The 27464-nt window shown below is 42.7% G+C and overlaps 1 protein-coding gene across 1 annotated transcript; it reads left to right on the forward strand.

Annotated features, from left to right (window-relative positions):
- Window positions 1-23759: 23759 nt before the first annotated feature.
- Window positions 23760-26538, forward strand: LOC131954329 (uncharacterized). The gene is made up of 4 exons (XM_059317927.1): window positions 23760-23910; window positions 24650-25303; window positions 25559-25795; window positions 26158-26538. The coding sequence occupies exons 1-4, from the start codon at window positions 23760-23762 to the stop codon at window positions 26271-26273; spliced, it is 1158 nt and encodes a 385-aa protein (XP_059173910.1). The 3' UTR covers window positions 26274-26538.
- The last annotated feature ends 926 nt before the right edge of the window (window positions 26539-27464 follow it).

The following is a 27464-nucleotide window of genomic DNA, read 5'->3' on the forward strand; positions in this document are numbered from 1 at the left end:
ACTCTCAACTCTCTCTACAAAAAAAAAAAAAAAAAAAAAAAAAAAAAAAAAAAAAAAAAAAACCACCCTACAGTAGTGAAATAAAATACCAACTAATCCCCTCTCCCGAAAATACCCTCTTCAACTGGAAGTTTCATGTGTTATCTTAACGCCACGAAGTCACTGAGCCTACTCGGATGTAATGGGTACCCAACCTATTTTAATGACGCCCACGCCTAGCAAAATATTTTATGAGCTGAACCCTAGGGCTACTGTACCGTTAACGTTTTAATTTATAAACACTTAACGTCACCAGCGACACTTAGAGTGTTTGGTTTTCACTATACCACCCAAACTTGCGCACCCTCAAACTTGCGCACCCTCAAACTTGCGCACCCTCAAACTTGCGCACCCACAAACTTGCGCACCCTCCACCCGAGTCAGTCCTTAACGCTGCATACGATTAGTTGTATTCCGGAAACGGACGCTTACCCTGGCCTGGTCTAGCCCAGTGTTTCTTCCAGACGTTTTTCTCCGGGGGGGGGGGGGGAGCACTTGAAATTTTCGGGGGGGGGGCGTTCAACATTTTTCTGGGGGGGGGGGGGCGGACACTAGTAAAAGTGTATGTTTACTTTATAAAATCCATCTCGTTCGGCAAGGGGGAGGCGATAGACTTCCCCCCGCCCCCCCCCCCCCCCCCCCCGAAGAGATGCCTGGAAGAAACTCTGGTCTAGCCAGTAAAACGGAGACAGCGTTTATGTCAGAATATGACAACGTCCAAAGTAATACAGACTTGACGTTCTAAATGTACAAAATAATACAGACTTGACATTTTAAATATCCAAAGTAATACAGACTTGACATTCTAAATGTACAAAGTAATACAGACTTGACATTCTAAATGTACAAAGTAATACATAAGGCATTAAAAAAGTTATTTCTGGGATTATGTCAAAAGTAGCAAGGATTTAAATATTCGGGGATTATGTCAAAAGTAGCAAGGATTTAAATATTCGGGGATTATGTCCGAAATAGCAAGGATTTAAATATTCGGGGATTATGTCAAAAGTAGCAAGGATTTAAATATTCGGGGATTATGTCAAAAGTAGCAAGGATTTAAATATTCGGGGATTATGTCAAAAGTAGCAAGAATTTAAATATTCGGGGATTATGTCCGAAATAGCAAGGATTTAAATATTCGGGGATTATGTCTGAAATAGCAAGGATTTAAATATTCGGGGATTATGTCAAAAGTAGCAAGGATTTAAATATTCGGGGATTATGTCAAAAGTAGCAGGGATTTAAATATTCGGGGATTATGTCCAAAGTAGCAAGGATTTAAATATTCGGGGATTATGTCTGAAATAGCAAGGATTTAAATATTCGGGGATTATGTCCGAAATAGCAAGGATTTAAATAATCTGGGGCTATGCCCAACGCTGGGTGGATCACATTCTGTGAAGGGTAACGTCAAGAACAGTAAGGACCTACCACTCGTAATGACCACAGTACCACAGCGCACAGATTCGCCGTAATTCTCGAGTTCGGGGTCCCTGAGTCCACCCAGCTCATATGGGTACCCGACTCATGTTAGCGAAAGTTAATACAGCTGAGCATAGTGCTGACCTCACTAACTTTCCAAATGCCGAGATCAACGAAACAGGTAAACTCTACTTCACCAGCTATGTGGATCGCTGTTTTTGACCGGGGGAATTTTTACTTTCTTAATTTTACGGTAGCACCAACGTAACAACTCTAGTGTACTGTCAAAGGCAGGACACGCGTAAATTAAAACATCCGTACAATGTCGCAACTTCACCGATGTTAGTTGAAATTTTTACGACATCACTTGAGCGGTTGCCGGCGGGTTCTCGTGACGTTTTGCTGGTGTTAAAACTATCAGCTGTCGTCTGCTAAAGTAGGTCAACATCTTCTGGAGAGGATGGCAGAAGTAACTTAAGAATTTTAGGAGTTTAACCCGTGCCTCGCGTCGCACGGAGCTTAGCGCTGGAATTATGACTCCGGAACATGAGATTGATGCAGTACTAGTTTTAAGCTCTGGAAATTGATAGCGTGTCAACAGCTATGATTTAATGTCTGATATATGAGAGAATGGCTACTTCTGAGCTTAAAGCTCTGAAATATGTGAACACCGTGACAACTACATTTGAAGCTTTCGAATCTTGAACATTGCAAGAGTTTTAAGCTTTGGAATCTTATGCATTTCAAAAAGTACAGTTTTAAGCTCCGTAATTGTATGCCATCTTAGCTTTGAGCTCTGAAGTCGGAAGGATGGCAGAAACTTAGCTCTAAGAACTGGAATCAAATTGTTGTGACTGGAACTTTAAACTCCCAAATCTGAGAGTACGGACGTGCAACAGTTTTGATCACTGGAATAGTGCAAGACATGAGGCTACAGTAACAGTAGGTAGGACGGGTCATTGAAACAGAGGGACTCTACTTCACCTGCCCCATATGTCTTGGACACGAAAGGGAAAAGTTGATGCGATAGGATTGGTGTAGGCGTGGCAAGGACGGGTGTAGGCGTGGCAAGGGATATTGTAGGCGTGGCAAGGGATAGTGTAGGCGTGGCAAGGGCTAGTGTAGGCGTGGCAAAGGCAAGTGTTGGCGTGGCAAACTTCGTTACCCCCCCCCCCCCCCACATCTTATGATTGATTGTTGATATCTTTTCATCAATACAGTGAATTGAATAACGCTACAACTGATCAGCATATCCAATTATTCTGAGCTTTTTAATAGTATTTAAAAAAAAATTATTATTTACCCCTTGAGGCTCTATATACATGTACGTAAACCATAGGCTACAGTAAAACATAAAACCAGCGCTATAAAAAGTCCGTTAGGAAGCACGCACGAGTGAACAAATGGGTCAAGCAGTTGTACCGTTACCGCTGGGTACAATTAGTCGAACGATGTCCAGATAGTACTACAATAGTCACACATACCATCACATGCCGTCCCATTGTACCATCTCGCTCACAACAACGTTTGTTTGTGAGAGTTAACGCCCCTTGTGAAAATATAATTTTTTCCCTCAGAGTTAATGTCCCTTGTTATTCCAACGTATCAAGTTTATCCCATAACGATGAACACACGAAGAAAAAAAAACGTCTGGGAAATATTAAATTTAATAACCATGAAATAGGCATAAAAAAACATTAAAAACATATCCTTATAATTGTCCCCCTTTGGTGATGTTTGTAAGGGGACACTACTCTTAATTACTGAAATTGACGACGGCCGGCGAGTTGCTGAACCTGAATGCAGTATGTTGATGGCGGTACTAGTATCCAGTATTTATCTGATAGAAAACTGGGCGACGAATCCCCAGCTGCTATTGTGTAGCAACTTAAAAAGGAATAAAATGTTGCCATTTTTGTGCTTGACAAAAGAACGATGTTTTTCTGGCGTCGTTAATGAAAAGCAATTTGTGGGAATCAAATAACGACGTGTGAAACGCTAGAGTGCGCTGTGAAAACAACCTGGGTATGTGGTTGGTATCTTGTTGGTATCTGGTTGGTATCTGGTTTGTATCTGATTTTTATCTGCTTGCTATCTGTGGGTTAATCTGTGTATCTGGTTGGTATCTGGTTGGTATCTGGTAGGTATCTGGTTGGTATCTGGTTGGTATCTGGTTGGTATCTGGTTGGTATCTGGTTGGTATCTGGTTGGTATCTGGTTGGTATCTGGTAACTGGTTGGTATCTGGTTGGTATCTGGTTGGTATCTGGTTGGTATCTGGTTGGTATCTGGTTGGTATCTGGTTGGTATCTGGTTGGTATCTGGTTGGTATCTGGTTGGTATCTGGTTGGTATCTGGTACCTGGTCAGTATCTGGTTGGTATCTGGTTGGTATCTGGTTGGTATCTGGTTGGTATCTGGTTGGTATCTGGTACCTGGTTTGTATCTGGTTGGTATCTGGTACCTGGTTGGTACCTGGTTTGTATCTGGTTGGTATCTGGTTGGTATCTGGTGGGTATCTGGTTGGTATCTGGTATCTGGTTGGTATCTGGTTGGTATCTGGTTGGTATCTGGTTGGTATCTGGTTGGTATCTGGTTGGTATCTGGTTGGTATCTGGTGGGTATCTGGTTGGTATCTGGTTGGTATCTGGTTGGTATCTGGTTGGTATCTGGTTGGTATCTGGTTGGTATCTGGTGGGTATCTGGTGGGTATCTGGTGGGTATCTGGTTGGTATCTGGTTGGTATCTGGTTGGTATCTGGTTGGTATCTGGTTGGTATCTGGTGGGTATCTGGTTGGTATCTGGTTGGTATCTGGTTGGTATCTGGTATCTGGTTGGTATCTGGTTGGAATCTGGTGGGTATCTGGTTTGTATCTGGTTTGTATCTGTGGGTTTACCTGGGTATCTGGTGGCATTTGGTTGGTCTTGTGTGGTTTTGTTTACTCGCTAATGTCACATGAAAGATGTGAAAATAGAAAACACAAACTGGAATTTATTTTCAGCAAAAAAACCCCAAGATTAAAAAGAAATTTGATTTTCAAAAGTTATTTACGGGAGAAATGCAAAGCAGATAATTAGATGCAGTTTATGGTATTATAATGTGGAATAACAGCGTAAAATAAAGAGTAATTAGGATTATAACGGAAATGAGGTATAACAAAACGACATGCTCATTAATTAAACGCAGGTGTAAGCATATCTTTACTAGGCCGTCTTAACATACAGAGTTGTAAACATTTAGTTTTTGTCTGGGACGAAATGTGGAACGCTAAAACACGCAACTGATAACAGAAAATCCCGTTGATGTTCTGTGTGAGATGCGCGGCCGTGCAGCGTTTGTGATAGCTGATGGTGTGAATTAAAGGCGTCACAAGGGGGTGCATAGACCGCACCGGGGGACAGAGGAAAAAAGGTTTTGTTTTGATAACTAATACGTAACTCAACGTGCATATATTCATATATACATACATATATATATACATATATATATATATATATATATATATATATATATATATATATATATACATATATACATATATATATATATATATATATATATATACATATATATATATATATATATATATATATATATATATATATATATATATATATATATATATATATATATATATATATATATATATGTAGGGTGAGGGGTGACACCATCAAGAAATGCACCGGGTGTCACCCCCACATTGTGACGCGACTGGAGTGTATTACCCATTACCCAGAAGAAAAAAAAATCGTCGTTTAGGAAATAATTAGGTCAAAGTTTAAACCAACCAATTAGTTTACTAGCAAAATTGTCCAAGCAATCATAATTGCTGGTTTTTCGATACTTTAATTCTTTTTTTTTTCATTGGATGCCTCATAAACTAATACAATTTGACCTAATATTTTTCAAGAAAATCTGGTTTGATCGAGATTTTCATTGCTTATCTAACAAAAGCAGCCGTGGGTTTTGATGTAAATTGGTAGCGATCAAGTATTCTGCCGTCTGCCTGCTACTGTTAGTGTTGGATGAACGAACACATGTTTGTACACACTCCTTATTATCTAACACTGTGGTTGGAGGCTCCTCTCAACAGCCGGGCCGCGAGTTTAGACGTAATGCGAGATCTCGGAGAATCTCGGGTGCCGGTTTTTACCCACGTGATATCGTGTCTCCGCGCGGCCCTCCTGATGTCACGGCACTTAATCCCAGCCGGCTGACTTTTGGGAACAGCAGGAGCCGGAGACCGGTCACGGCTGCCGGTTTTTCTTGAAGTTGAGACGGTTTTAGCCGGGTGTTGAGAGTTTGATTGGGGGTGACACGAGGTTTTGTTTCGGTGGCTCGCAGTCCTGGGGGTGGGATGCCTGGGGGTGCACGAGACGCCCTTGTCACGTGGTATCTGTTATTTCGAGAAGAGTAAAGTGCGGCAGTCGTGGGGTTAATTTGAAGGGAATCTGAGCTTGGTATAGTCGGGTAAACAAGGGTTAAACCTGAATGCAGTTTTAGTACAACTAGGTTGTTAGGTGGTTGTCTGACGTCTGTGACAACCTTATTGTCTTGTTAGCTGGTTGTCCTGATCTAGGCAACATGAGGGTTGTCTATATGTTAGGGTTGTCTACATTTAATATACTACACAATGGTTGTACATTTCAAAGGGCTGTGTGAAAAAATCTAAGAAATCTAAGAGTAAGCAAAGTATGCAAATAGATTGTTCTTCGTTCCACACTATTGTTAACACCAACTTGCATGCATGAAAAATGTCATATGTGTATAAAGACGTTAGCCTATTTAGTTAACCAATTAGCCGGTCCTTCGGCTTTATGTTTGTACACAGAAGTCTATTATATCTATATAGTGTATAGTCTTTTATATTTATACTCAGTGTCTTATGGAACGGCGTGGTCGAGCGGTAGAGCGCTAGACTGCTAACCCGTAAGTCTCGAGTTCGAATCCGGGTTCAAGTCAGTGGAACGTACCTGAGTCTACCCAGTTCTGATGGGTATTTAACTCACGTTAGGGAAAATGGGCAGCTGGAAAAAGCGCTGACCATGTTATCTCTTCATATGCCGAGGTCAAGAAATATATGAAATCTACTTCATCTGCCCAATGGATCGCTAGTTCTAAAACGTAACCTTTGCTTTTGTATAACGTCTTAAGTGTAGTGTACACGGAGTATTTAGTCCATTCTGTGTACATGTCGTATACAGTCTCTTATGTGTACCTATAACATTTTATCTCTAGTTTGTACTTCTATTTGTCGCTAAGACACTGTCTCAGTGCTTTCCCCCGTATTCCTAAATTACGCAAATGTTCAGGCTGATGATGAGATATTGCCGGAGCTGACCCCTTTCACGGCGGTTCCACCAACGGCCGCCGTGAGACGCGCCTCTCTTCCAGAACGCGGAACTCTTTCTCCGCCATCACCTTCCCATTATCCCCGACCCTTCAGATCTCACACAGCCATAGACAACAGCCATAGACAACAGCCATAGACAACAGCCATAGATGTGACTTATAGCCAGTGGATTTGGCTGTGTGAAGCAGGCGCATACACCGCGTATATCCAAAGAAATTTTCTCATACATGACCAGATTTAGATTTTTGGCTTCTAGTTCTAGTGTTCCTGTTCTTCAGTTATTTGAATACAAGGCTCCAGATGAAGGCTAAGATGGCCTAGGATAAAGACGATGGTGGAAGATGGCATAAGATAAAGACGATGGTGTCCGAAGATAAAGACGAAGATGTCCGACCATTAACGTGAAAATGGCCGACAATAAAGAGAAAGATAATACCGTATCCGTATATCACTTTGAAAATAAACCAAAATTTGACAAAAGTACCGCGCGATTGTTATAAGGATTAGCACAGTATCGACGAAAATGGTGGCATATATTATTTCTTATACAACGTTACCTGTGGAATATTAAAAAAAATATTGCGCGCGTCTAAAAAGAGTCTTTCAGTGCGGTTCTATCCTTTTGGCGACAATTATTTTCGTCCAAGTGACGGTTCAACACAAAGGATTCTTTCGCCCCCGACAACAAAAGACGCATAGAGATTTGATCATTGACAAAAATTTAAATACGAGCAAGCGGAGCCTCGGATATAATCCTCTGCTAAAAAAACTTTTGTGTCGGACCAAATCGTGGATTTCAGTACTAGTGTTTCGGCAAATGGTCTTCACCAGAAATACTAATTCATTCAGTACTTTGCGTCTAGTTTGAATTCCGGTATCTCGACTGTTATGGGTAAGATATCCACTTATCTACATCCACTTATCAGCCTGCATCCACTTCACCGTGGATGCGTACAAGCGGACGATGTTTGAGGTTAATCTCTTCATCCCACGGTCTAACGTCGACCCCCCAACGACGTCGTGAAAACCCACGTGATCATGTTACATTTTGTCACTTACGTGACAACAAAAACAGCGACCAGTCACATTTAAACCTACTTCAAACAGACAGCACAATTGTTCACCAAGATGAATACAGTTAAAGAAATATTACAGCATTTAAATACTTGTTGAGTTTTTTTGAAGTGCATTTGGGCAGGTTCAGAATTAAACTCCCGTTTCGGTACTTAGGATTCCCTTTTGACGGCCGCAGCCAGCTTGTATTCTGACAACTGAAATCAAGTGTCCTCACTGGGATTAGATCCCGGGTCGGGCATCTGGTTACACCATCGTAAAGTAAACTCAAAGCCAACTTGGGGATTTGCTCTAAGACACTTGAACTAGAATAACAATCCCCAGGGAGCCCGACGGGGGGGGGGGGGGGGGGGGGGGCGCTGTTGTATTTGACTAAATCACCCTGACTATCGGAACAAGTTATTTCGCTACAGAAGACACTTTAGAGATTTTTTTTTATCTTGCGAATATTTTTATCCCAACACAAGCGTGTAGGACAAAAATGGAAGGCACGAAAAGATTACAAATTGGTGCGTGTAGGATTATGTAGTAAGGATAAGGTGAGTACATGACAGTGGAGTGAGTAACAGAACTGAGGCCACGTGTTGTATATGTTCAAGAAGGAACTACGATGGCGCGGAAGTTCCATGCGAAAATTTGGTCATAAAAATTGTCTGCTTAGACCCTTTGTTAAAAACCCGTTTTTTGTACTGCTGTTGGTATTTTCTTGATGATGTTGATACTTTTATGATGCTGATGTTGTTAGCAGTTTTTTTTATTTGTTTATGTTTCCGATGTTGGTGATTGTATGGTTTATTTGAATGTTTCAGATTTTGTGTTTTTTGTTCTTTTTATTTGTTAAAAGTTTTGGAAAAAAATTAGTTGAGGAACTTGTGTTTTTTGTTCTTTTTATTTGTTAAAAGTGTTAAAAATTTGTTAAAAGTCATGTACTTCAGCTACACCCATATGCAGTGGCGTGTACAATGATGGCAACACTCCTTCCCCCCCCCCCCCTTCCCCACCCACACACTTTTTTGCGTTAAATACTTTGGTACCTAAATAAATAAATATCAAAATATATCCGGACCGAACTAAATCAACAGGATTACATATTAAAAATACATTTCACGTGACAATATTTCGTTTATTTTTATAACCCCCAACAAACGTCACACTAAAACTTGTGGTTAGTAAAATTCTATCACGTGACCCACTATTTTGACCGCAGACGACAGGAGTATAAAACTACGCACCATCCCAGCAAGATGTCTGAAGTATTCAATGAAAATTACAGTTCTAAGAAATTTTTCTCTTTTTAAACCGGTCCATGCTTATTCACATGTTTTTTTTTCATGGACTTTTCCAAGCAGACTACATAGGGTGTGTCTTTTTCCCGCCAATATTTTCACTGACATATATCATTCAACATAAATTTGCATATTGTAAGATGTTGCAATATTTGGAAAAAAAATCCCCCGGAATTCCCACTAACTTCCCACACACATTCGTGTATAGAACATACAGATGTTTCTTGATAATCTCTTGACATTTGTATAAAGTCTGTAAATGGCAGTGTGGAGTGTAGAGTGTGGAGTGTAGAGTGACGAACGCGGAAGTCGTCAGTTTCTGCTGAACATAAGTATGAATATTGATAACTGGCGATTGAGGGGGTGGGGTTGGGGGATGGGGGCGAGGAAGATTGAAGGAAACGGGATGGATGAACTATTCTGTTGCAGGTTTCATTCATTTGTGTGCTGGGTGTGGTTGGTGTTGTGGGTATGGTCGGTACCTCGGTCTAGTCCGAGTCTAGTTCTCAAGTCCCTAGGTCTAGTCCACAAGTCCCCGAGTAGTCCACAAGTCCCTAGGTCTAGTTCACAAGTCCCTGAGTCTAGTTCATAAGTCCACGAGTCTAGTTCACAAGTCCCTGAGTCTAGTCCACAAGTCTCTGAGTCTAGTCCACAAGTCCCTAGGTCTAGTTCACAAGTCCACGAGTCTAGTTCACAAGTCCCTGAGTCTAGTCCACAAGTCTCTGAGTCTAGTCCACAAGTCCCTAGGTCTAGTCCACAAGTCCCCGAGTCTAGTCCACAAGTCCCCGAGTCTAGTTCACAAGTCCCCGAGTCTAGTTCACAAGTCCACGAGTCTAGTTCACAAGTCCCTGAGTCTAGTCCACAAGTCTCTGAGTCTAGTCCACAAGTCCCTAGGTCTAGTCCACAAGTCCCCGAGTCTAGTCCACAAGTCCCCGAGTCTAGTTCACAAGTCCCCGAGTCTAGTCCACAAGTCCCCGAGTCTAGTCCACAAGTCCCCGAGTCTAGTTCACAAGTCCCCGAGTCTAGTTCACAAGTCCCCGAGTCTAGTTCACAAGTCCCCGAGTCTAGTTCACAAGTCCCCGAGTCTAGTCCACAAGTCCCAAGGTCTAGTTCACAAGTCCCTAGGTCTAGTCCACAAGTCCCCGAGTCTAGTCCAAAAGTCCCTGAGTCTAGTTCACAAGTCCCTAGGTCTAGTCCAAAAGTCCCTGAGTCTAGTCCACAAGTCCCCGAGTCTAGTCCAAAAGTCCCTGAGTCTAGTTCACAAGTCCCTAGGTCTAGTTCACAAGTCCCTAGGTCTAGTTCACAAGTCCACGAGTCTAGTTCACAAGTCCCCGAGTCTAGTTCACAAGTCCCTGAGTCTAGTTCACAAGTCCCTGAGTCTAGTTCACAAGTCCCTGAGTCTAGTTCACAAGTCCCTGAGTCTAGTTCACAAGTCCCTGAGTCTAGTTCACAAGTCCCTGAGTCTAGTTCACAAGTCCCTAGGTCTAGTTCACAAGTCCCCGAGTCTAGTTCACAAGTCCCTGAGTCTAGTTCACAAGTCCCTGAGTCTAGTTCACAAGTCCCCGAGTCTAGTTCACAAGTCCCTGAGTCTAGTTCACAAGTCCCTGAGTCTAGTTCACAAGTCCCTGAGTCTAGTTCACAAGTCCCTAGGTCCAGTTCACAAGTCCACGAGTCTAGTCCGCAAGTCCCTGAGTCTGGTCCAAAAGTCCCTAGGTCTAGTCCACAAGTCCCCGAGTCTAGTCCACAAGTCCCCGAGTCTAGTTCACAAGTCCCCGAGTCTAGTCCACAAGTCCCTAGGTCTAGTTCACAAGTCCCCGAGTCTAGTTCACAAGTCCCCGAGTCTAGTTCACAAGTCCCTGAGTCTAGTTCACAAGTCCTCGAGTCTAGTCCACAAGTCCCCGAGTCTAGTTCACAAGTCCTCGAGTCTAGTTCACAAGTCCCTGAGTCTAGTTCACAAGTCCCTGAGTCTAGTCCACAAGTCCCCGAGTCTAGTTCACAAGTCCCTAGGTCTAGTCCACAAGTCGATAGGTCTAGTTCACAAGTCCTCGAGTTTAGTTCACAAGTCCCAAGGTCTAGTTCATAAACTCCAAGCTCTAGTTGATAGGGACAAGACTCAGCCATGTCAGGACAATTTTGAATTAAAATTCTTGTAATTTTTCTAAAGAGAAGAATGAAACCAGAATCTTTACAACATTGACATGAAAAGCCTACTAAAGGCACATACAGACGGCGCCTAGCTCTTGAGCTATTGAGCGGTCAAAAACGTACACTATCAACACTAACGGGCAATGAAACACATTTCTTCTCAGCTATCTGTGCAGTCATTGAACGTGTCTTGAGAGCATTAAAAGATAATCAAGACCAAAGCTAACTGGCATATCAATGCTGAGGTAGACTCTATTGACGAACTTTTTGTACTTAATAATATGGAAAGGGGGAAGTGCATGCATCACCCACTGTCACGCATATTTGCCACTACCCGCCTAAACAATTTGCCCCACCCCCCTCCCCCCAACCCACACACACCCTAGCTAGCATATGCAAGTTGAGCTGGAAATTTGACAAAGAACGTGACGATGGGTAAGCGACACGTTGAGAAGACCGGCTACAAGTTTTACCAGATAATGCGTGTCATGGAATACACAAGGATCAAGAAAAAAGAGGGAGATCCACTAACACCCGGCTTACAGAAAAATACATACAAATTATTGGCAAAAAATTAGCAAGCCCAGAAAAGCATAGACTGATGTTGCAAATGGGCCAAAAGAAAAAAAAAAAAAAAAAAAACAAAGAAGAGGAAGACACCCAAGCTAGACCACTGCGGGACCACATTAGTGGTCTCGTGTAAAACCGCAACTGACGACCCGCAGGATAGATGGAGTAGAGTTAATCTGTTATCTTACCTTTCAGTTACTCTTTAGAGCTGTGTGGGCTCGAGGGATTTGAACCCAGCACACTGGCGATAGGGACTTTGAGCTCTAACACTCGACCTTGTCGTACCGTCATCTCTGACACTGAGGAGTTAAACAATTTTTTTCAGGCGGCACCTTCTCGCTTCCACCCACTCCACTGGTCTTTCCACCCACTCCACCTATCTGATCCACCTACTCCACTTATGATCCACCAACTCCACCAGTCTTTCCACCTTCTCAGCCTATCTAATCCACCCACTCCACCTATCGGATCCACCCACTCCACCTTACGACCTCCAACTCCACCTGATGATCCACCCACTGCATCTGTCTTTCCACCCACTCCACCTATCGGATCCACCCAAGCTCCCAGTTTTCCCACCACCCATCTTGACGTCACCCCTGACCCTCCCAAATTTTGTCAGCGCACCAAAGCGTGTAATCACGGTAAAGATTAATACACTTTTTTCTACACATATTTGAATCGTCTGTGTGGATAACCAAAAGGCTAAAACCACAAGTGCTAAAAGTTTGGAGTGGATCTCTCAGACGATAACCTGTTCGGCAGCATACGACATTCTACCGGCTTAGTCATAAAAACCTTTATAATACGATTTTGAGTGTACCCAAAAATAAACAATTTCTTTACCAGACTTGCATTAATTTTCCAGTTGTAACTATTTACACACTGTCGAGATATAAAAGCAAGTCCATACAAATGTTAAAAAAATGGTATGCCTACCATGTTCTTTCGTTCGGTTCTGTTTGCTCGTAAATAAATGGACGCACAACACACTATACGGTTTGTATGTGTTAACCCCCGTTCTGTTGTTCTAAGGACAGTCATCTGCCCCTCATTGTTTACGTGTTTGTGAACACCAACTCACCCGACCGATCGAGTTATCGTTATTACTTCATCTTCTTCTCTCCCCTTTTTGTCACTGTCAGTTCTCTTAAATTTTGTTTTAAATTATTAATTTAATAACTTATTTGATTTTAAAAAAAAACTACATATTCTTGTGTTGTCATTGGAAATTATAATAACTGGAATGTAAATGATGTTCAATATTTGAACACAAAACTAAAAATTTTGACCTAGGTAAAACGTTGTATGACAAAAGCAACAGAAGCTTAGGTGGATGAGACAAGGGTTCGATGATCCACCATGGATGACCCGTGGATTGATGGATGAGTTATGACAATAGCCCCAAGTGGATAGACAAGGGTGGCGTGTTTATTTCATCATTGAGTTACTCTTGGAAGAAACGTCAGGTAACTGTATCTGTTAATAACAATAATTCTCCGAGCCCGTTGCATTTCGCACCCCACGGGCCAAGACTACTAGTACTTGAACACAAGATCATAATCGCGGTGATATTATTTTCTCCAGTTTCTTTTTTATGACAAGTACTTTTTATCAGTCGGACGATGGGGGGGGGGGGGGGGGCTCCGTAGGTTGACTCCCCAGGGGAAATACACACCCACACGGAAGCGGCGCCCCTGTCGGTCACCTGATCCCCTGGGGGTGACAACGCATCCCGCTGTTGACACAGAGAGAGTGGGCGGGGAAAGTAAACCCCTTTTGATGACGCGATACACAAGTTCGCCGTGAAAGGTCTAAATACCGAAAACAACGGGGTACTCGCGGAATGTTTATTTTAATAGCGAAAACCTATTTCTAAAAAAATTGTGAATTTGAATATCAACAAAAACTGCAGAGATAATTTAACAGCGTGTAGTGCTTAGAGTTATAGAACTGCTGTGTGCGCTATATTAGCGGGTATCCTATACAAGGAAGATTTCAGCACCGCCCAGAGTTCTGTATTAGAAGACTTCTAGTAGAGTTAGGTTGCTCGGGACTAAAGATGCCCCCCCCCCACCACACACACATACATTAAACTGAAAGACCGTTCCCCTCTACCCCCCTCCCTAGTTTGGGTTAAAAGACCTTCTCCCCCCCCCCTCTAACCCTGGGGTACACCAGATAATCGGGGTATACAAGAAAAATGTTCGGCATTAGACAAAAGATTTCTTCACAGACTTCATCCCGCTTGTAACAGGGCCGCGCATTACCCTCGGTGTTTATTTTGTGTTTGTTTACAAGCACAATCTTCTACCAACACAATACGGAACTGAATCTTGTACAGAGTTTCAATACGACATCTTGCTCCGGGGATGGGGGGGGGGGGTGTCAGATGTACTAGGTATCTGAAAGGGGCCTGATCTGACAAGGGTATAAGTGTATATTTTCTATTCAAATGTAATGGGTACTATTTCATTCGTGAAAAAAACAATCCAGTAATATAGTCCCAGACCTAGGTAGATGAGGCTCGATAGCTAGGGGCAGCATCCCATCTACATCCATGACAGTAAATTCAATAATCAAACAACTGCTGCCTTGTAGTTTGTTCTTGTGTGGACGAAGGCGATTGGAACAAATCCAAAAATAAAAGCAGGCTGACATTGGAGTCAATTAGTCTACTAGGCGCATTACAAGGTAACACATACAACTTAATTGTGTTGAAGGAAATCCCTTCATACAATACAATTAAGAACGAAGAAGAAGAAGAAGAGTCAGAGAATATAAAGAAAAACAAATCAGAATCTAATGATCTTGAGCCCTGTCGAATGTTCAATACGAAACGCCAGATAATTTTTTTTTTTGACGATACAATTTTTAATAGAAGTTTTATAGAACTGTCAGAGGAAAGACATGTAGCCTGTGTTCTCTGATGTCCAAATCTGAAGTCATGAACTTATCCAGCTAATCAATGTCCGAATCTGAAAACTTGGATGCCAGCATTGGTGCAAGACCCCTGGTGCCTAACTAGTTCCCGCCCCACCCCACTTTAACATCCCATCCATTTCTGACCGTTATTCCCACGCATGCGTAATGACAAAAACCCCGCCGAAATGGAAGGAAGTTGAAGAAACCGGGTCGGCTACGGCGCCTTCAAGCGAATCTCACGGTCACGATTGTCATCTCCATGCACTAGAAATAAAAATTAGCATATTTTAAAAGAACGTCCTTCACCCTCAATGATTGCCGTCTGCTGGAGCGAAGATGACAATGTAAAAATTAAAAATAAATTTCGTGTTATCTCATTTTAGGCCCGGTGTGCGAAAATCTAGAAACACTTCGTGAATTTTTACTTCAGATCTGCTACGTAACAGATGGTATTCGGTGTGTGTTCAGTGTGTGCAATGGAGTGCAATGGAGTGCAGTGGAGTGCAGTGGAGTGCAATGGAGTGCAGTGGAGTGCAGTGGAGTGCAATGAAGTGCATTGAGCTGCAGTAAATCATTTTTGACAGACGCAAAATGAAGACGAATTTCGCAACGTTTTTTAATGTTTATCTCTTAACACTATTGGTCAAAATGTGTTGGCACCTATATCTGTCATTTTTAGCACCTGTGACGATTTTAGCACCTACACCTGTGTGATGTATCAGCACCTTCACCTGTGTAATGTATCAGCACCTACACCTGTATTTAGCCCCTACATCTGTGTGATATATCAGCACCTACACCTGTATTTAGCGCCTACATCTGTGTGATATATCAGCACCTACATATGTATTTAGCACCTACATCTGTGTGATATATCAGCACCTACATATGTATTTAGCAACTGTGTGATATATCAGCACCTACATATGTATTTATCAACTGTGTGATGTGTCAGCACCTATACAGGAACTGATCCACAAATTGTGTGCAGATTTTGTGTGGACATTTAATTTTTAAAAAAAGATTGTGTTCAGTGCCTTACACGTCTTTTCTAGTTCGTGCCTACCACACACACGGGACAGTTGAAGTAGAGTTCATCTGTTTAAAAGTCCACGACATTCAGAGGGATAGTGTGGTCAGCGCTATACCAAACCGACTTGGTTTCTCTAAAGTGAGCCAGGTATTCAAACTCGAGACTTTTCTTGTTAGCATTAGTGCACTCGGAAACTGAAATAGTTCGATTTTATTTATTCAACGAGAGCTTAAAAAAAATTTAAATAGTAAACAACATTATTTTGAAAACGCACACTTTTGTCTTAAAAGATTATAAAATTATTCCTTTAAACAACATTATTTTGAAAACGCACACTTTTCTCTTAATAGATTATAAAATTATTCCTTTAAACAACATTATTTTGAAAGCGCACACTTTTCTCTTAATAGATTATACAAATATTTCTTTAAAAAAAAGATTAACGTACATCCAAAGGATTTCATAAGTTGATAGATTTTAACTGAGATGGTTAAGGATTAGAATAAAGGACGACAACTCAAATATTAAAAAACCTTGTAATGGTTAAAGCCCTTAAAATCTTTACGTTTTTTTTTAAGAAAACAAGGGAAATAACAGTACTTTTCTAAACACCAAACATTATTAATTGGATTACCTACCTTGAATTTTTTTCTTCACACTTGTAGAATAAATTCACTGCAATTTGATCGTGTTAAATCTGTTTACTATAAAGAGTTTACGTAGGGTGTGTAGCTGTGAAATGGGTGATGGGTTGAGAGAGTGGGATACGGTAGGAGGAGAGGAGCTGGGAGTGGAAGCTGTGGGGCTGGGGCTAGGGTCAAGGGCTAAGAGTTTGTTGAAAGGCTGGGGTGTAGGATGGGGGTGGGGGGTGGGTGGGGTGGAGTGGAGTGATGCTCCTCTGGGAGGGCGGGTTAGGGGCTGAGAGGGTGAGGGGTTGGGAGGGTGAGGGGTTGGGAGGGTGAGGGGTTGTGAGGGTGAGGGGCTGGGAGGGTGAGGGGTTGGGAGGGTGAGGAGGCTGGGGAGGGTAAGGGATAAGGAGGGTGGGGGGGTCGGAGGGGTGAGGGGCTAGTCCCCCACGCCTTAACCCCAGGTAAACAAACATGTTCGCTACGTGTCGCTGTTTGAGGCTAACTTGAGTCACATTCTGGGCGAGGGCGTTGACACGGAGTGGAGTGTAGAGTGTCGACACTCCTGGTGCACCCCACACCTTTCCATTCAGACATTCCTCAAAGCCGTTCACCCGATCTGATTTGTTATCGATCTCCGGAATTCGATCTCTCTAGTTGTGAACCTCACCTGTCTGACGTCATGATTACACCTGGTATTTGAGAAACAAAACAACAACACAGGTACATCGACACTTGACCGTTTACACGTTTTTGTAAGGGGTGGGGGGGAAGGGGTTGGAGGTTGGGTTGGCATGGGATATAGAGTTTGGCAAAGGTTGGCAAATCGGGTGTAAATTCAACAATTACCTTATATAAATCAGCCCATCAAAATGTTCTCCTTTTTTCAACTTTTAAAAGTATTAAGAAACATAAAAGATTCAACATTAAAACATCAAATATCCCACAAGTTCTCATTTTTTACTTTCTCGTATAAACGAAGTATAGAGAAAGTCTTGTGATCGTGCAAAAAAAAATCGAGATTTTTGGAAATCTCGACGTTTTACACCTCACTGATACGTAAAAACATAATTTTGCAATCTTGTCCGTATGTCTGTGTGTATGTGTGTGTGTGTGTATGTGTGTGTGTGTGTGTCTGTAAACACGATAACTTGAGTACCGTTACAGCTAGGCTGATGAAATTTCATATATAAGTATTTTATCAAAATCGTAGATCCGTATCAACTTTAGAGCGATTTCCGATAGCCGGAAGTGGTACTTTTCTACTTTGAATTTTTCAAAAGTCTGTAACTTGAGTACTATTTCAGAGAGATAAATAAAATTTCACACGTAAGTAAAAGATCTAATTCTCTACCTTCTATCAAATTTTGAGTAATTTCCGTTTACTGGAAGTAGTAATTTACGCTATTTCCGATTTCTCAAAAAACTAATGTGCATTTACAAAGTACTAATAATATTACGCACTATTATGCACATTTTATTTGGCGTCAATTGGTGTGCAATTCAGTAGCGTAGCCAGGATCGTCTCATGGGGGGTGGGGGGTTCAAATTTTTACCCGGGGACAAACTTTCGATTTGCACCCCCCCTCAAACTTTTGATTTGCACCCCCACCCCTCAGACTTTCGATTTGCACCCCCTCTCAAACTTTCGATTTGCACCCCCCCTCAAACTTTCGATTTACACCCCTTCATACTTTATATATATACCGAGGGGTCAATGGGGGGGGGGGGGTTATGACCCACTAACCCCCCTCCCCTGCCTACGCCACTGGTGCAATTCTTTTTTCTACGAGATTTTATTCTATATTATAAACTTTAAGTATTTAAATGGAGTTCCCATCCCCTGTTTTTTTTATATAAGAATATTCGAGAAAGTTTAGGGGTGATCGCTCCCTGTTTATTAAATAATAGAACCGGATATTTATTTATACTTAGAACAAAAGATAAATCCCAAAAATAGACTAGGAGAAACCCAAATGAAACAACAATATATGAAAGAAAAAAAAAGGTAAATGTATACCTAATTTCATTTTTTTTTTAAATCACCGTTTTCTTTGTTTTATTGTTATTTAATAAGCCTGCATATATGGTGGCTGGATTGTGGTGTTTGTTGGGTGGTGTGGGGTGTTTGGTGTAGGGTGTGTGGATTGTATGGTGTGGGATGTAGAGTGTGTGGAGTGGGGTATGTGGTGTTTGGAATGGAGTGGGGGTATATGTGTGGGTTGTGTAGAGTGGGGGTATGTGGTATGGGGGTGTGGGGTGTAGAACGTGTGGAGTGTGTGGAGTGGGGTGTGTGTTGTGGGGGTATGGAGTGTGGGGGTATGTGGTGTGGCGTATGGTGAGGGGTGTGGAGTGTGTGGAGTGGTGTGTGTGGAATGGGGTATGTGGTGTGGGTATGGTGGGGTGTGGAGTGGAGTCTGTTGAATAGGGTATGTGGTGTGGTGTGTATGTGGGGGGTGTGTGGTGTGTGGAGTGGAGTGGGGTGTGGGACGTGTGAATCAGGGTATGTTATGTGGGTTATTGGTTTTGTCGATGGGATTGTGATATAAATGTTTGGAGTGGTATATGTGGAGTAGGGTGCTTTATGTGGGTAATGTTGTTTTCATGTATAAAATCACTAAAAAGCAATGTACTTTAGCAGGCTATAAATAGCCGTCTATTGAACCCAACCATCTGACCTATGATGAATTGACTTGTCATTCTGCCGTTTAGATTTCCCCGTGAAAGTTTTTATTCTACAGCGTATCACGGTACTAAAGAGGTCGAAGGTCAAACCAGGCGTCAAAAGACTAGCAGTTGATTCAATAAGCAAAGTCAGCGGTCCATGACCCCATATAGAGCTGCTTCACCGGCAACATTTGTGTGTTAGACTTGCAGGAAAACTTGTTGTTGTTGGTCAGATTGTTATCATGGATGGTAAAAGTCTATTCATGGCTCCGTGTCAATATATGACGAATTCTCAAATCGCAAACTGCCATGATATATGTTTACATCGTCACGTGACCCCCACCATTCCATATTCTCTGACCCCAAAATTCCATATGCTATGACCCCCCCCCCCCCCACCATACCATATTCTCTGACCCCCACCAATTAATCGTTAGTCTGCCCCTCCCCACCAATACATTTTCTATGACACTCCCCCCCCCCCCCCCCCACAGATCAATCCAAAACAACAACCCAACCTTTCAATACATGTTTACTAAACCAGACCCCCCCCCCCCCCCACCCCAATTCCTCGCTTGACTGAACAGATCAACAACCATCAATTGTAGGCTGGCATCTGTACGTTACCATAGTGGTTGTCACCATAGAGGGGGGTCATCTGATCCCCGAACCCACACGTCTTCATAGTCCGGCCATGTGACCCCCACACGTCACCATAGTCCGGCCATCTGACCCCTACACGTCACCATAGTGGGACCATGTGACCCCCACACGTCACCATAGTGGGACCATGTGACCCCCACACGTCACCATAGTGGGACCATGTGACCCCCCACACGTCACCATAGTGGGACCATGTGACCCCCACACGTCACCATAGTCCGGCCATCTGACCCCCACACGTCACCATAGTGGGACCATGTGACCCCCACACGTCACCATAGTCCGGCCATCTGACCCCCACACGTCACCATAGTCCGGCCATCTGACCCCCACACGCCACCATAGTGGGACCATGTGACCCCGACCCCTGCACGTCACTATAGTGGGACTATCTGACCCCGACCCCCACACTTTAAAATGGTGGGGCCATTCGACCCCGACCCCTGCACGTCACCATAGTGGAACCATATGACCCCGACCCCTGCACGTCACCATAGTGGAACCATATGACCCCGACCCCCGCACATCACCATAGTGGGACCATCTGACCCCCCCCCCCCCCCGCACGCCACTATAGTGGGACTATCTGACCCCGACCCCCACACTTTAAAATGGTGGGGCCATCTGACCCCGACCCCCACACTTTAAAATGGTGGGGCCATCTGACCCCGACCCCCACACGTCACCATGAAGGTGATATCTGACACCCAGCCCTTACATTTCTGTATTCACACAACGCTTGAATTTCACCCAACATTTGAATTTCAAACAACACTTGAATTATGAAGTGGCTTGTTTTTGTACGCTGGGGCCAACAAAAGTCAACTTTAAGAAATGTTTACCTCTTACACCGTCGTCTTATTTGTTTACTTTCTAGATCCCTTTCACTTATGCAAATTAGGATGCAGATTTACATAGGTAGAAAGTTAGAATCCAGAAAGATGTAATACAAAAATTAATTTGGCCTTTAAATTAATTTTACACACTAAACCGAAATACGTGAAAAAAGGGCAGTAATTTATGTAAACCAAGAAAACATGGGCATTAATTTATGTAAACCAAGAAAACATGGGCAATAATTTATGTAAACCAAGAAAACAAGGGCAGTAATTTATGTAAACCACGAAAAAAAGGGCAATAATTTATGTAAACCAAGAAAACAAGGGCGGTAATTTATGTAAACCACGAAACAAGGGCAGTAATTTATGTAAACTACGAAACATGGGCAGTAATTTATATAAACCACGAAAACAAGTGCAATAATTTATGTAAACCAAGAAAACAAGGGCAATAATTTATGTAAACCAAGAAAACAAGGGCAATAATTAATTTAAACTAAGAAAACAAGGGCGGTAAATTATGTAAACTACGAAACAGGGACAATAATTTATGTAAAACCAAGAAAACAAGGGCAATAATTAATTTAAACTAAGAAAACAAGGGGTGGTAATTTATGTAATCCTCGAAACAAGGGCAGTAATTTATGTAAACTACGAAACAAGGACAATTGTTTATGTAAACCAAGAAAACAAGGGCGGTAATTTATGTAAACCAAGAAAACAAGGGCAATAATTTATGTAACAAACTACAGCACCTACAATTAACTGCAGCATCCATTACTCATGTTTAAGCTTTATTTTCCCGAAGACGACCCCTAATGTAAACAAAACCCACTTGTCCAATACCGACCCCACTTACCTATCGTCTGCTACGGTCCATCGAACAAACACCCCCCCCCCCTCGTCTGAAACTTGTACTGCAGATGGCGCCAACTCGAGCCGGCTATAAATAGCCACACAAACATTCACCCAACAGTATAAGAAATAATGCCGGATAAGAAAATGTCTTGGATAATATTTTCTTGGGGGAAAATGTTGCATACTGTGCTAGTTTGCGTATTCGTTTCATATTTAGGTAATAAACCAATATTCTAATTAATTAGCTGTTAATTTGAGTTAAACAATTGTTTAATATTATATTTGTATGTTTATTGGACGTAAACGGTGACTTTCGATATCCATATTAACTAAAGGTTAAAAGTTAAGATTTATAATATAATCCTTTATTTTGTAAACCTACTCATCGTAATTGTGTTAGCAAAGAAAAAAATAACAAAAATGGCACTATTCCTTTTTTTTTCATTGGTATATTTTATTTGTTTTTTTAAATTGTATATGCTGCGAAATATTCTATTAGCTGTTATATTTTATTCTTAACGTTTTATTTCATTTTTCGCGTTAATCCCAAATATTTCTAGTCTTGTTAAATTCGTAGATAAATTGGCCAATTTTTTAATAATTTATTTTAAAGCTTATCCGGATGAAGACTTAGTAAAAAATTTCTGATAATTTTAAAATGATACTGCAGTTGTCGAACGAATGTTTTTTGTTAACTGTCAAAGTCCTTCACTACATCAGTACCGTCCTAATGTACGCTCATGACGCACATAAGGTGAGCAGAGGCTCGCACATGACGCACACAAAGTGAGCACAGATAGAATCGCACATAAGGTGAGCACTGATACGACACGTGCACGTGTACGGCAGCTCTGGTGTAGGTATCAGCCACAGCGCTAGACCAGTGGTCGTGGGGTCGAGTCTGATCGCGAGGTCCACAATAACAACACCGTGTGGCGAGGCTAATTAGGTCCCCAACACAGTGTGGCGAGGTTAATTAGGTCCCCAACACAGTGTGGCGAGGTTAATTAGGTCCCCAACACAGTGTGGCGAGGTTAATTAGGTCCCCAACACAGTGTGGCGAGGTTAATTAGGTCCCCAACACAGTGTGGCAAGGTTAATTAGGTCCCCAACACCACCGTGTGGCGAGGTTAATTAGGTCCCCAACACAGTGTGGCGAGGTTAATTAGGTCCCCAACACAGTGTGGCGAGGTTAATTAGGTCCCCAACACCACCGTGTGGCGAGGCTACAATCAAATTGTGATAACCGGGTTTCTTTATTTATCAGGTAGCGCCGTGCCAGCGCCCCAGTCCTACAGGTCCTCCAAGTCCTACCCAGTGTCCTACTGTCAGAAGGACCAGCACTGTAGTCGGTGGTGTGGGGATGGGCGTGGCGTCTGTCACGTGACCGCCCACAGGTGCCAATGTCAAGGTGAGTGGTCAACAAATAAAATACGATTTTGCGGTGGTTGATAAAAAAAAAATAACGCGAAATAACCTTCTGGACATGAACCCCTCACGACCCACAAGACATAATCCCTATCACGAACGCCCCCCCCCCCCATACTGACGATGATAAGAACCAAAAATCATAAAAACAATACATACGAAAAAAATAGTGTTTTATCATGAGTTAATGACTTTAAGTAATTAAAATGAAAAAAAAAGAGATTTTGTGAGCGATGCCTTGCAAAGGTTTGATAATTAAACTTGTAACAACAGTTAGTTAGGGTAGATGGAGTGTTAGTATTACTAATGTCAGATAATGGACTCTTCCGAAAATAGGTATGATAGCTTGGAAGCAGTGTTTCTTCCAGACTTTTTTCTCGGGGGGGGGGGGCACTTGAAATCTTCGGGGGGGCGGTAAACTTTCTTCGGGGGGGCGGACACTGTTAAAAGTATATATTTTCTATATAAATTATATACATTTCATTTCGTTCGGGGGGGGGGGGGGGGCGGTAAAAATTTTTCGGGGGGGCTTAGCCCCCCCGAAGAGATGCCTGGAAGAAACTCTGCTTGGAAGTAGTATGCTTATGTTATGCTCATAAATTAGCGTTAGGGCTATGGTAGGAGTTGGGTTAGCGACAGTTAGGCTTATTCTTACATTGGCATATTTTATATTGATATTTAGTTAACTAACAGTGGCCAAACTACCCGTTTTTAGAAGAGCCCACTGTTTGGCATTGGACTGACCTTGGACTGACCTTGACCTTGACCCCAGCTCTCTCCCTGCTTGACCCCAGATCTCTCCCACGTGAAGACAAACTCTGGTCACGTCAAGATGGACGTGAATCACGCCACGGCCAACACAAAACGTGATCACGCCGATGTCACGATTCACCCCTGTGAGGTCAAGGCCGACTGTCACGCTGTCTGCCCGGACCAGGATCACGCCGTCTGCGACGTGACATCAGAGATGTGTCACTGTCACGGTAGGTTGGACAACCCATCATTACATGCAAAACATCATATCATAACCCCTCATTACATAACAAGCAACATAACTCATCATTACTATATACAAAAACATAAACCATGTAAGGCCTACCTTAAAAACAGGGATTATATCAGACCTTTTTGTCCGGGGGGGGGGAGCATTTAAAATTTATTGCGACGGACACTAGTAAGTAAGGTAGGCCTATATATCTCCAATATATACTGTTTTTCGTTACGTCCATTAGTGTTGGGGGGGGGGGGGACACGTGCTCCGGGAAAGGTGGGGGTGTTGGTAAACAAAACTCATAATCCATTGCAACATACAAAACAACATAAACCATAGTAGCATAGATATCCCACGAACTATAAAAGCTTTAAACAAAGTTCCGTTCAGAAGATCTAAGATTTGAACACGTTAAAATTAAGCACTGAGACACATCGGCTCCTTAATTTGGCCTAGATCAAGTAGTATATTTAGCATTAAAAGTAATAACTTGTCAGTGTTTAGATATAGTCGTTGATGAAGGGGGGGGGCTGTCTGATATACTCGGTGAGTGGGAGGGGGTCGGATATAGTAGGGGGGGGGTGATATGAAAGGGGATGGTGTTTTTAAATATGACTTGATTGTTAATAAACGTTAATATAACGTTCTTTCTGTCAATTCGGTCTGGTTCGGAGTTAGTAGTAAAAGTAATGTGACCAGGCTATTTATAGACTGTATCGATCGTGTTGCAGGTCACGGTGAGGTCAGATGTGTGGATGATGACGTGTGTGTGTCACACTGTGGCAGACGTGACGCCTACTGTCACAACCGTCACCACTGTCACTGTGGTCGGTGTGAGGGGAGCGGCTGTCAGGCTGGCCCCAGGCTGGCGTACGTCAGAGAGAGCAAGCTGGGTCAGGGGCGGCTGGGCGTGGATGGGCGTGGTCATCATGGGCGGGGTCGAGATCAAGATGGGCGTGGCCAAAATGGGCGTGGTCAAGATCAAGATAGGCGTGGCCAAAATGGGCGTGCTCAAGATGGGCGTCACAAGGATGGGCGTGTTCAAGGTGGGCGTGGTCAAGATCAGAAAGTTCAAGACGACTCGTTTGTTCGAGGTGGGCGTGGTCAAAATAGGCGTGGCCAAGGTAGGCGTGGTCAAGACGACTCGTATGTTCACGGTCACGATGACCAGGATGGGAACAGTAGAGGTCAAGATGACACGGATGCATCTCCTCAAGGTCGAAGTGACCAGGGTGGACATGGAGGGGGTCAAGGTCACCATCAGGACGATGACCACAGCTGTCACCCCAGCACCGCGTGCTTGTCCGACATGGACTGTCTGTCATCCTGTCTCCGTCCAGCACACGCTGTCTGTGACGTCAGGTCCGGCAAATGTCACTGTCATGGTAGGTAACTCTAGTTGTCAACATTCTGATAGGTAACTCTAGTTGTCAACATCCGGTACTTTTAACGCTAACTCTAACCCTTAAGTTTGCGAGCGTTAAATGTCGAGGTGCTTATTTGGTAAAAACCCCCCAAGATCTTTATTTTATTTTATTTTTTTTTTACTTTGCCTATAGCGTTTTTTTTTTTATTACATTCAGCTTTGGCCTATCTTGTATGATCAGCTGATTAACTTGAGCCAACATTTACATTTACAGAGTACGGCGACGTCCCCTGCATCAGCGATGACGTCTGCGAGACGTTCTGCGACAGTCCCGACGCCTTCTGCCACAACGGCCACCACTGCCACTGTCGAAGGTGCGGGTTCGAAACACGTCCAGAACCTCCCCACCCCTACACCTTCTGCGCCACCAATCACGACTGCTATCCAGGCGCATGCGCAGAGAAGGACCACGCCACGTGCAACACAGCCACCAATGAATGTCATTGTCATGGTAAGTACAGGTTCCCCTTTTCAGATCGAACGATGAGTGGTGCAGGTGAAGTAGAGTGCAAATGTTTCTACAACATTCAGAGAACGTTTTATAAGGCTGCTGTAAGGATACGTGTCCAAGTTCATAGACCGTCCCTGAGTCAGCCCAGCTCTGATGGGTACCTAACTCACGATTGGGAAAGAAAAGGCGGCTGGACAAAGTGCTAACCACAACTTCCCTTCATATGCCGAGGTCAAGAAACATGAACTCTACTTCATCTGCCCACTGGCTCGCTAGCTCTAAAGATGATTCTTTTACTTTTTACTTGAGTAAAGAACTAAAGCCAAGGAAATAAGCACATGTTATATCGATTCTATTTTCAGATTACGGCCACATCTCGTGTGTATTCGATACCGATTGCCACGGCCCGTGTAAGAACAGTTCTGCCATATGCTATCAAGACAATCACTGCCACTGTAAGGGCGGGATCGAGTACTAGCAAGAAAGATAAGATCGATACATTAAAGTATAGGTCGCGATACCAGTTTTTTGATCAGTTGTAGGCCCTATATATCAGTATCGTGTAAAGAAAAACTGATCTACAATTCTCAGGATTTTTATTTTTAATATATATTTCTTTTACATATTTTATATTCAAATTGTGATATTGTACTTTGTATTTCTGCATTTAGCCCTTGTGGGGCCTACTATAGTTGTTAGAATATTACGCTTTATTTATCGTAGCATTTCCATATTGTGTTACGATCGAGGTATGAATGCTTAAACTTTAGTATTTTAGTGAATCTGAATGTAAAATTGCATTAAACAATTAAGCAGTTATTGAATTAATTAATCTTAACATAACACAGTGGATGTATTATTGTACGTTAAATACTTTAATTAATTTGTAATTACGTTGGCGAAATGTTCTGTAGTTCAAGAATATGTTATGTGAAAGTGAAAGTGAGTATAGAGAGAGCTAGCTACGTTGGTGAGGTAATTTTATGATGCTCTGGTTTTGAGGGTCTGAAGTTTGTAATTAGCGAGAGATTTTAGATGTTAGTGTGTGCATATACAACATATTGTTTGTTATTGTACACTGATAACAAATGTTCTAGGGTTTGTCAGTCGAGTGTCATGTAACACGTCAGGAGATCTACGTGGGGGTCAATGTTTACATGTTCCGTCATCAAGCAACAAAGCCGTCTGTTTAATTCTTACCTCGGAATGGCGTGGTCTAGAGGTAGAACACATGCCTACTATCCGATATAGAAATACCTTTTCACCCCAAGCATGTGATGAGATGTACTGGAGGGTGGAAGTAAAACTCTGACGGTGCCCCACGGGTCCCGCGGCTGGGGGGTGGGAGTCTGGGTACCACTGGGTGTCTGCCTGGCCTAAACATTGCCCGTCCTGGTTGTGTCGGGAAGATAAAGGGTTCGAATCCATTCACATGTTGGACACAGATATCGGAGGCTCTTTTGCTACCCCACCAGGAAAAATTAAATGGGGCACCCGTAGACCTGGAGACCAAAGTCCAGTTCATCAACGAAGTTGGACTTGTTTAAATCCTTCAACGAACATTCAAGTAAGAAAGAAGAAAAAGACACCACCTGACATAAATTAAACACACCCTCCCCTCCTCTAAAACGTAACACAAGATCTTGGAGTGACCCTGGAAGTAACTTCA

Source organism: Physella acuta, unplaced genomic scaffold (genome assembly GCF_028476545.2).
Source record: "Physella acuta isolate Inbredline_101_S28 unplaced genomic scaffold, ASM2847654v3 ptg000989l, whole genome shotgun sequence".
NCBI lineage: Eukaryota > Metazoa > Mollusca > Gastropoda > Physidae > Physella > Physella acuta.